The 10,568-nt window shown below is 43.3% G+C and overlaps 1 protein-coding gene across 1 annotated transcript; it reads left to right on the forward strand.

Moving 5' to 3' along the window:
• The first annotated feature begins 3,963 nt into the window (after nucleotides 1-3,963).
• Nucleotides 3,964-10,170, forward strand: LOC136533170 (nuclear poly(A) polymerase 1-like). The gene is made up of 12 exons (XM_066525737.1): nucleotides 3,964-5,081; nucleotides 5,189-5,266; nucleotides 5,355-5,462; nucleotides 6,000-6,062; nucleotides 6,144-6,305; nucleotides 6,581-6,694; nucleotides 6,781-6,843; nucleotides 6,947-7,276; nucleotides 7,887-8,051; nucleotides 8,128-9,051; nucleotides 9,634-9,707; nucleotides 9,808-10,170. The coding sequence occupies exons 1-12, from the start codon at nucleotides 4,977-4,979 to the stop codon at nucleotides 9,857-9,859; spliced, it is 2,238 nt and encodes a 745-aa protein (XP_066381834.1). The 5' UTR covers nucleotides 3,964-4,976; the 3' UTR covers nucleotides 9,860-10,170.
• The last annotated feature ends 398 nt before the right edge of the window (nucleotides 10,171-10,568 follow it).

Below are 10,568 nucleotides of genomic sequence, written 5' to 3' on the forward strand. Positions count from 1 at the left end.
AATTATTTAATTCAAAATTATGAAATAAATCAACTTATTCTAATTGAGCCCAAAATTTTAGTACATGTTCATTACATGTTAACTAAGTGGCAAAACAAATTTCATAATTTTTGGATAAATAAATAAGCCTAGAAAAATCCTGGAAATCCATTTATGAATAAATTGAGCAATTTTTATCACATTTAAAACTTACTGAAAAACATATTTCATATTTTTCTTAAATACTATACATCTCAGAGAAGTCACACAAAAATTTTCATAATTTTTGGAGCTCTAAATAAATCTACACAAAAATAACAAAAACAGACACTATTCATTCAAATCTGAAAATAGAAAAATCCATTTGAACGCTGAGTCACTGACATCGGACCCCACCTGTCATCTTCTACCTCCCGCGTGTTGACTACGACGACGACGGCGCTGACCGGCGCAAACTCACCGACGGTGAGTCCAAAGGCGACGGTCAAGGTACCAAAATGACCACATCATCACGGCGCATCGACTGAAGGCACTAGCTAGACGAATTACTACGAGTTACGAGCTTGGCGTCGGCCATGGCGGATGCGGTGGCTCGGCGACGTTACGCCGGCGAAAAAGCCGAAAACGGGGAAACAGAGGGCATGGGAAGGTCCAGTAGCTCACCACGAACACGTTCAAGCAAGAATTAAGGCCGGAGAAGCAACGTAGACACGGGTCGACGTGAACAGCAACGGCGGCGGAGCAAGGATCGTCGGTGACGGTGTGCCGGCGACTGCAGTGGATAAAACGGCCAAACAATAGTGAAATGAGCACTACGGCATCGAGACGAAGCTAAAGGGACATCAATCAAGGGCAACGGCTCACCGACGGACTCTGGCCACGAAGATGCGCATGCGACGGTGAGGTTACCGGCCGCGAGGAAGAAGGCGATGAAACTCGAGTTCCCGGTGAAGACAAGCCAAATTGGTGGGTCAGATGGACGCGCAAGGTTCAGGCGGAGCTGGGACTAGCTTAACAGCGACGGTGGAGCACGACAACGACGGCACGGGCTCGCCGGAGATGGAGCAGCGGCGACGGGAAAAACAGAGAGCGAAGAAAGAAGAACGACGGCGGCTCCAGAGCTTTATAGGGCAGCCAAGGAAGCGCAAGGAAGCCACGACGAGCCTTCAGCGCGCCAACGCGACGCCCAGACGGCCACGCGCGCGACTGGAAGCAAGCCGAAGATCGCCGCCGGTGTAGCCTGAGCGGTGAGTACTGTTCACAAAATTACAAGTTTGCCATTCGCCAAATTTCACAAATTACTCTCAAATTTTCATAACAACTCAAAAATCTCCAAAAATAAAAGTTGTTCAAAATCAAAAGTTCTACAACTTTGCTTTTATAACCATCTCCTAATTCGGTCTAGATTTTGAAATGAACTTTTGAATTTGAATAGGGAAATTTACCGAATTACGCCTTTTTGATTTACTCAAAAATTTTCTAAACAACTTGAAAAACTCCAAAAACAAACTTTGTATAACTTGCCAAGCTCTACACTTTTGCTTTTGGGCCCAACCCCAAAATATGCTTAGATTTTGAAATGGATTTTCAGGGTAGGGTTTACATGTTGAAACGCGGGGTTTTCTCGAAAAATTCAAAACCCAGTCAAACTTTGAACTTGAGTCAAACAATACAATTCAACACTCATTACACAAATGTAAACTTGTTTTAGTAAATGCACATCAAAGTTTTCACCAAATGCCAAATGCTTTGCAATGCATATGATGACATGTCAGATTTTAACATTTAAACACCCGAGGTGTTACAATCCTTCCCCCTAAAAGAAATCTCGCCCCGAGATTCAAAGCCATAGGGTAAGTAATGGAAAAGGAAATGTGTCGCAAGAACACATACAAACTCTGTCCATAAAACAGCTAAGGTTACTTTTACAAAACACAATGTACACCGAGCTCAACTAACATTACTCGATTCTATATTGACGCTAAAAATTCGGGAAACTTTTCTAACAAGTAATCTTCTGATTCCCAAGTAGCTTCCTCTTCTGAATGTTGATTCCATTGTATTTTATAGAACTTGATTGTCCGTCTTCGAGTAACACGATCTTTCTGATCTAACACTCGGATAGGATATTCGGAATAAGTTAAATCCGGTTCTAGTTCCACTCCTTCAACTTCAACATTTGTTCAGGCACTCGGAGACACTTCTTCAATTGAGAAACATGGAACACATCATGCACAGCTGCAAGATGTTCAGGTAATTTCAAACGATATGCTACTTTTCCATACCTCTCTAAAATTTGATAGGTCCAATATATCGGGGTGCCAACTTTCCTTTAACACCAAAACGGTTAACTCCCTTCATTGGTGATACTTTCAGATATACAAAATCTCCTTTGTTAAATACCAATGGTCTCCGTCGTCTATCCGCATAACTCTTTTGGCGGGACTGAGCTATCTTCAAATTACTCTGTATTTGCCTAACCTTGTCTTCTGTTTCTTTCACAAGATCAACTCCAAAGAATCTTCTTTCTCCAGGCTCAGACCAACTCAATGATGTTCTGCATCTACGACCATAGAGTGCTTCAAATGGAGCCATTCTAATGCTTTCCTGATAACTATTGTTGTATGAGAACTCGGCTAAAGGTAAGCATTCATCCCACTTTTGGAATAGTTAAGGACACAACACCTTAACATATCTTCAAGTACTTGATTGACTCTTTCAGTCTGTCCATCAGTCTGCGGATGATAAGCTGTACTGTACAGAAGTTTAGTACCCAACGAAGAATGCAATTGTTTCCAAAAGTTGGAGACAAACTGTGTACCCCTATCTGACACAATAGTTTGGGTATTCCATGGAGACTCATGATTCTTGCTAAGTACATTTTGGCATATTGGATCGTAGGCGAGTGTCCACCACGGCTGCGATATGGTAAGGAGCGACCGAGGAGAGATAGAAGAAGGCGCCGGCGACTAGGCCTCACGTTGGTTCAGCCCAACAGGTAGCAATAGACCATTGAAGGCTCAATGGTCCCACACAAGTGACCGATTTCTTCCCCAATCAACGCATTGACCATCCATACTCGAATCCTCCGTGCTTGGATCCCAAATCCCAACCCTGGGCAGCAAGCATGGAGCATCAAGGTCCGCAGACCGTTTGACATAGGCATCATGCAAACAGCCACGGTGCCACCTGCTAGAGGTCAGACTGCTAGAGGACGGAGCCCCGACACCCGAGCACTCAAGGGTCGAGTCAATGCCCTCAATGGTTGAACAGACGTGTCTCGTGTAATCGATCGCCCTTAGTGGCTTTGTGCCAATGTCTCTCGTAGTCGGCCACCCTCGGCGCCTCCGTGGTCGTATCATGTGTAGCTGGCCGGGTGTCCATCGGCCACACGAGCGCGCGATTACTAAGAGAGAGTAGAAGTGATTCATGCCCCATGGCACGCTAATTGGTTTTCATACAATTTACACGTTCCTTCATTTTCAACTTTTTTTTTGTATTTTGCAATGTATCATATATATATATATATATATATATATATATATATATGTGGATCAACTCATCCGGAACTATCATTTTGTTCTTCAAATTTAAGGTAACATTATGTGATTGCGGTGTGATTTGGTCCGTAAACCTTTTGATTTATTTTTCTGTTAGAACTCGTCCCACTTGTAACTTTTTTTTTGAGTTTCGCCACTAGACACATCTTAAAACATCTGAATTTTTTCGCCATAATTTATGGGACCATCGTATGTGATTTTGGTGCGATTTGGTCCGTAAACCTTTCGGTTTATTTTTTCTGTTAGGACTTGTCCCGTTTATAATTTTTTTTTAGCTTCGCCACATCTGAAACCAGGTGAATTGTAATTTTTTTTTAATCCGCGAACGAAAGTTGCAATGGCACCCATCAATTGACCCAATCTCCTTCTCTCGGCAAGACAGGAGACACAGGAAAACGATCCTTCCTATCCGTGGGTCCCACTCCGGCCCCTCCTTCCCGACCCGTTTCCGTAGTTCTTGTCCGCGAGCCGCGCCACCGGCCTGCCGTCTGCAGCAGCCGACGCGGGCCCATCCACATCCGCCGCCACACCCCCGCGGCCCCGCCCGCCCACCACCGCGCCGCCATCTGCGGCCGAAGGCGCGCCCCAGGCCGCCCGCCACCACGCTACCGTCCGCAGCCACCGCCTCGCCCCTGCCCGCTTCCGCGCTGCCGTCAGCTCGGCCCCGTCCGCAGCCGCGGCCCCATCCACATCCGTCGTCACACCTCCGCCCGCCACCACCACGCCGCCATCCGTCCCCTTCCGAAGCAGTGAAGTAAGCCTGCGCATCCTCTACCTCTCTTTGATAAAACTGGGCTTGGGCCCGCTCCACCTCGAAGGAACAAAGGAAGGGAACGGAAACGGCAAGCGCTCCGACGCCCTCCCCGGTCGCCGCACTGCTTCCCTCCCACGTCGCAACACCAGACACCGCGCCAGTCACCCCACTCGGAAGAACGGTGCTGGCCCTCCCGCCGTTTGCCTGTACCCCTCGTGCTCGGATCCGTGAGGGATTCCGGTATCCAAGGCGTCGGCGTTCTTCCTGCTGTCGCTGGCGCGATTCGATTCGTGCGTCTCGGTTTGTAACTGGAAAAGCAGCCGCATCATATTCTTTTTTTACTTTTAGCTATTTCTGATTTTCCTCATCTTGTTTTGGGGCCTGCCCTTCCTCATCTTGTTTTGGGGCCTGTTCCCGGGGTTCTTGAGTTGTTAATGTCAAGTGAGAAACCGACTATACCCAGACATTGTTTTAATCCCCCACCTTTTTTTTTTGCACATGCTGTTAATTCAATAGTTGTCCTTCCCTCTGACACCCCAGAGGAAAATAAAAGGAAAGGAAAATAAGTGTTGAGGTAGTGAAGGGGAAAAAAAGATCAAATTTACATTTAGCAAAGGTTGAGTGTTAGGAGAATTTGTAATTCTCTGAGGTTGAGTGTTAGGAGAGTTTGTGAGGGCTGTGGAATGTCGAAGGCGAAGAACAATAATGGTTATCTTGGAGTCACTGAGCCAATCTCGCTGAGTGGACCGACTGAGAAGGACCTTATGCAGACAACTGAGGTTGAAAAGGTTGGGGATTTGTATATCAGATGAACCAAAAGCCCTTCCACATTTGTTTTATTTTCCTTAGATTCATGACATTTTTTTAATAGCATGATTTTGTTTGTGTTGATCAGTACCTTTCAGACGCAGGACTCTATGAGAGCCAAGATGGGGCTGTCTTGCGAGAAGAGGTTTTAGGCAAGCTGGACCAGGTTGAACAATATCCATGGATGCTCTTCCATTTTTTATTATCATTCCCCTAGGCCTATACTGATTTGAAGATGTTGGATGCTGTCGCAGACTGTGAAAGCTTGGATTAAGAAGGCTACTAGGATCAGCGGGTATGGGGAGCAATTTGTGCATGAAGCAAATGCAAAGATCTTTACATTTGGTTCATACCGTCTTGGGGTAATCCACCTTACTGTTTCTTAAATATCTTTTTATATATTTTTTATAAAAACTATAAACTGCTATTGTGCACTATGGGTGCGTTTGGTTGCTGCCTTTCTGTGCTCTGCCAAATAGTTGGCCGGCCAAATTTAGGCAGCCCAGGAATCGGCCGGGCATCAGCCTGAAAAGGCTGAAATGAACTGCGCATTGGCCACGCGATGTTGGGCAAACCAAAACGTGGCTTGGATCCAAGCTCCTATTCTGCCTATGATCAATGACCAATTTTTGATTGGGCACGCACGGGTGTCAATCCAAATGCACACGATGATTTTCATTATCGCATTCTAGGTTACTTATTAGGTTATATGTATATGCAGCCTCTGAATGAGGCAAGTGTGTTACACATTGTGTGTATGGATTTTCTATTTCATTTTCCCCATGTACGATCTTAAAGTTTCAGTTAGGTACAGATATTTGATTATTGCTTCTATCATGCTGTTCATCACAGTGGCTTAAATTAATTGCTCTGAATTTATTGTGTAATCTGTTGTACAGGTACATGGCCCTGGTGCCGACATTGACACCCTATGTGTTGGTCCAAGACATGCAACTCGAAACGTAAGAGGGGCTCCTTTTGAAATCCCAGAGTTATTGTATCACTATGATGCCGAATGAACCCTTCACCTTTTCCCTCCACAGGAGTACTTCTTCAGATGGCTTCACGATATGTTAGCTGAGATGCCAGAAGTTTCCGAGTTACATCCAGTACCAGATGCTCATGTGCCTGTTCTGGGGTTCAAAATTAATGGGGTCTCTATTGACCTTCTGTATGCTAATCTTACTCATGCAGTGATTCCTGAGGTAAGTTTGTCTTACTGCATTGCTGTTTGAACAATCTTTCTATATTATATACCATACTTCTCTTATACTAATTGTGACAAACAAGTAAATAATTGTACATTTTTGAGTAATTAATTAAAGAGTTGCTTGAGTGCAACTTAATATTTAACGTATTTGTTTTTGTTGGCATGTGCTTTATCTTGTGAATGATGCCTTTGTATTGGTTGGTAAGTGAATTATTCCATTATTTATGGCATTTGATATACTCGTAATTATTGTACATTATTTGATATCAGGACCTAGATCTTTCTCAGGACTCCATGCTGCATAATGTCGATGAACAGACTGTTCGTAGTCTAAATGGGTGTCGGGTTACTGATCAAATTCTAAGATTGGTTCCAAACATTCTGGTTTGTATTCTTGCAATACCTATTTTGAAGTAAATGTTCATAGTGTTTTCGTTGTTGGATTAATACCATTTGTTTTCTCAATCCAGAGTTTTCGCACAACCTTAAGATTCATAAGATATTGGGGCAAGCGCCGTGGGGTTTACTCAAATGTATGTTTCTCTTCTGATTTTTCTTGTTGCAGGAGTATGCTTTACAGTGTTAACATAATACGTTCATAAATTGTGTAAACAAATGCTTTGTGATCCTGTCCAGGTTATGGGATTTCTGGGTGGTATAAACTGGGCAATCCTTGTTGGTCGCATCTGTCAACTGTACCCAAATGCATCACCGAGCATGTTGATATCTCGTTTTTTCCGAGTCTACAGCAAATGGAAGTGGCCTAATCCTGTCATGCTTTGCCATATTGAGGAGGGTTATCTTGGTCTCCCTGTGTGGGATCCAAGAAGAAATTACAGAGACAGGGGCCACCAAATGCCTATTATTACACCTGCTTACCCATGCATGAATTCAAGCTACAATGTATCTGTTAGTACTAGGTATGTGATGACCCAAGAATTCACGCGAGCGTTTGAGATTTGTCAGGTACATATTCTTTCAGATCTTTTTTATTTCAATCATCGGACCACAAATAGAAAAAAAAATAGCTGGAGTTTAGGTTAGCTATAAGTTTTTGTTTAATCATATGTAGGAACTCTGTGAGTGTAACTCAGTGCAAACATTAGGTTAAATGATAGTTGCTAGTGTAGGATACCTTTTGTTATCTTGATTTGGTCGGGTGCATATTGCTCAGGTTGCAAAATTGGTTCATTTGCTAACTTTATTATGTCATACAGTAACACATTACTTATGCAGCACTTCTGAAATAATTGTAACTTCAACATTTCCCCAGCATCGTATCTTCACCGTCCGTATCTTCATTACTACACAGATGCCATAATATTTGGTGGTTGGCTGATTTTTGTCACTTATTACCTAGATCAGCTATCTTGACTCTATGGTATCTCATTATGTCAGGAATGATTTGTTCCCTTTAAGTAATTGGCAATGGAAGCATTTTCTTATATTTAGTATATACAGTCAGTGTTGTGTAGAGTTAAGGGGGGAAGTTGTCATATAACTGTATCAACTAACAATGTCCTGTTATTGGTCCGCGCTGTACTCTGCATCAAATTTACTTCGAAACTAATTGTAGGCCATAGATGAAGGAAAAGCAGACTGGGATGCATTGTTTGAGCCATATCCATTTTTTGAATCATATAAAAATTATCTAGAAGTTAATATCACAGCGAGAAATGAAGATGACCTCAGGAGTTGGAAAGGCTGGGTGGAATCTCGCCTTCGCACTCTTGTATTAAAGGTGAATAATAGATACATTTCATTATTTTCATGAATGTGCACTGTCTCCTAAAATGCACCTTTTGCTGCTGATGCAGATTGAGCGATATTCACATGAGATGATCCTTGCACACCCGTATCCCAAAGATTTCTCAGACAAATCCAGGCCCTTACATTGCTTTTATTTCATGGGTCTTTGGAGAAAACAAACCACCCAAACTCAAGAAGCTGAGCAATTTGACATCAGGGGAATTGTAAATGAGTTTAAGAATACTATTTGTGCATATCAACCGTGGAAAGAAGGAATGGACATTGAAGTATCCCATGTAAAAAGAAAAGAAATCCCTTTGTTTGTTTTTCCTGGTGGAGTGCGTCCTTCTCGTTCTTCTAGAACAGCACACAAGAACAGCCGTACCATTCCAACATGTGATGTTTCAGCTGATGATCAGGTGGGAAACCTATTGGGCATTGCCAGTTGTAGTGATGCTCAACCTGTACCATGTATAGGCAGCTATATGAAGCAACCAGAACCAGATTGTGCTGGAGGCTCTCAGTTGCCGGGAAGTACGTCTGTGTTGCCCCCTAGCTTACTCAATAAAGTAGCTTTGAATGGGTCTGCTAATTTTCATGCAGAATCTGTTGAGCGTGAACATCAAGAACACTATCAGGAAAGCAAGTTTGCGACTGTGCAGAATGTTGTTTGCCATGTTGTCAAGCAACCTAACAGTTTGCTGCCAAATTCAAACAACGGTTGGCAATTGTATGGATCTGATTCCTCTCTTAACAGTGCACAAAGAGAATGTGGAGGCAGTGCTACAAACAACTTGCTGAACTTATCCCCAGCTATTCCAGCCACACCTGATGAGCTGGTATCCCATCAAGTTAACGCTAATCAGAAAGATGTAAATGCTGAACGGAGGCCATCTTTGGAGATAGGTTCTGAAAATAACTTGGAACAAATAAGTCTGAGGCCCCAAGATTCTAATAATAATCTGAAGCGCAAAGCCAATCAAGAGTTCGAGGTATGATATTCTCTCTTGCATCATTAGTCTTTTAACTATATATTTCAAAATTGCTCAGGACGCTCTTATGACCTTGACAACCAATACCTGATTTTTCTCTGCCCTTCCTTGTGAGCTATGACCTTGCATTTTTCTATAGTTTCAGTTAGGATGCCCTGTTACTGTGATATAGTGGCAATCAATAAAATGTAAATACAATCTATTTACCTTGTTTCCTTTTCAATTACATGGGATATACCTACATATGCTATTACAGCTCTAAAGAACATTTTGTTGGTGCATAATTGCAGCAGATACTTTTGTTGAAGTAGTCATCTAATTCTTAATAGTTCTGCAAATACTACTGTGTGAATCTAGCCGTTTTGAACTTCCTCACGGGGCTTCATAGCTTTGTGGACCAAATGTCTAGTTTACTACTTTATGGACCCAAATCAACCCAATTCGCAAGTTGGTGTAATTGTTGCAATTAACTCTTTTCTGGAAAACAAAACAGAAAACTTTCATTTATATTTTCTGGTATTATTTCCTTTGTATTTTGTTATTAACGGTGTGTTTGACCATTTGTTTTGGTGCTCACAAAAGCCACTTGAGCTTACCGCCCCATCCACTGGTGCTGTACCACAGTCGACAGCAACTGCCCCAAGAAAACCACTCAGGTACTTAGTGCACCATCTGAATTATCACTTGTTGTAGCCTGCTGTTTGTTAGTGTGATATTACACGTTAAAATGGAATTCCTTGTTGATATCTTTTGAAGATTGAGGTTGACGACTTTGGGCAAACCGAAGCCAGCTGAAGGAACTTCCTGAATCGAATTGCCCAGGAGCCAACATACGTAGAGTTCGCTTTTCCTTGTATTGAAGCAAGGATCTGTGGAAGCGTCGGGCATATAGCCTGCTTTGGCACTGCGAGTTCAAATGAAAGGGAAAAGGGGAAAAAACGGAGGCCACCTGAGTAAATGAGTGCAATTGTAATAAATTGTGTATAGTTCATAGCTGAGTTGGCATAGATGTATGCAGTGGTACATTTTCTTGACGACTTAGCTACGCTTGTAATGCAATGGATCTGGTAAATGATGTTAAACGGCAATGGATATTATCTTTGAAGCATGTGATCTTCTCATGTGTGTCACTTGTTTGTGAGTGGGCGCTCTTGTGTATGGCTTTCTTGACAAACGTAAAATTCACTCATTTTGTATTGACGCCTGTTGATAAAAGAAGCTCGACAGTCTTCTGAGGGTGTCGGGGATCTAATACTGGGGTACCCAATGAATAACCATCGAACGTTGATGCTTTTGGTCAGATAAGAATGCTACTACGCTTGTCCGAACGACGGAAGATTGGTTCTGCCTCGCTTGACCCCTCGAGGGTTGGCTCTGCCTCGCCCGACGTCCTAGGCCGGGCTTCGCCTCGCCCAACGACTGAGGGTAGGCTCCACCCCGCCCAACGTCTAAGGGCTGGCTCCGCCCCGCCCGACGTCCGAGGGCGGGCTCTGCCTCGTCCGGCGGATGAGGGCAGG

Source organism: Miscanthus floridulus, unplaced genomic scaffold, assembly GCF_019320115.1.
Source record: "Miscanthus floridulus cultivar M001 unplaced genomic scaffold, ASM1932011v1 fs_799_1_2, whole genome shotgun sequence".
NCBI lineage: Eukaryota > Viridiplantae > Streptophyta > Magnoliopsida > Poales > Poaceae > Miscanthus > Miscanthus floridulus.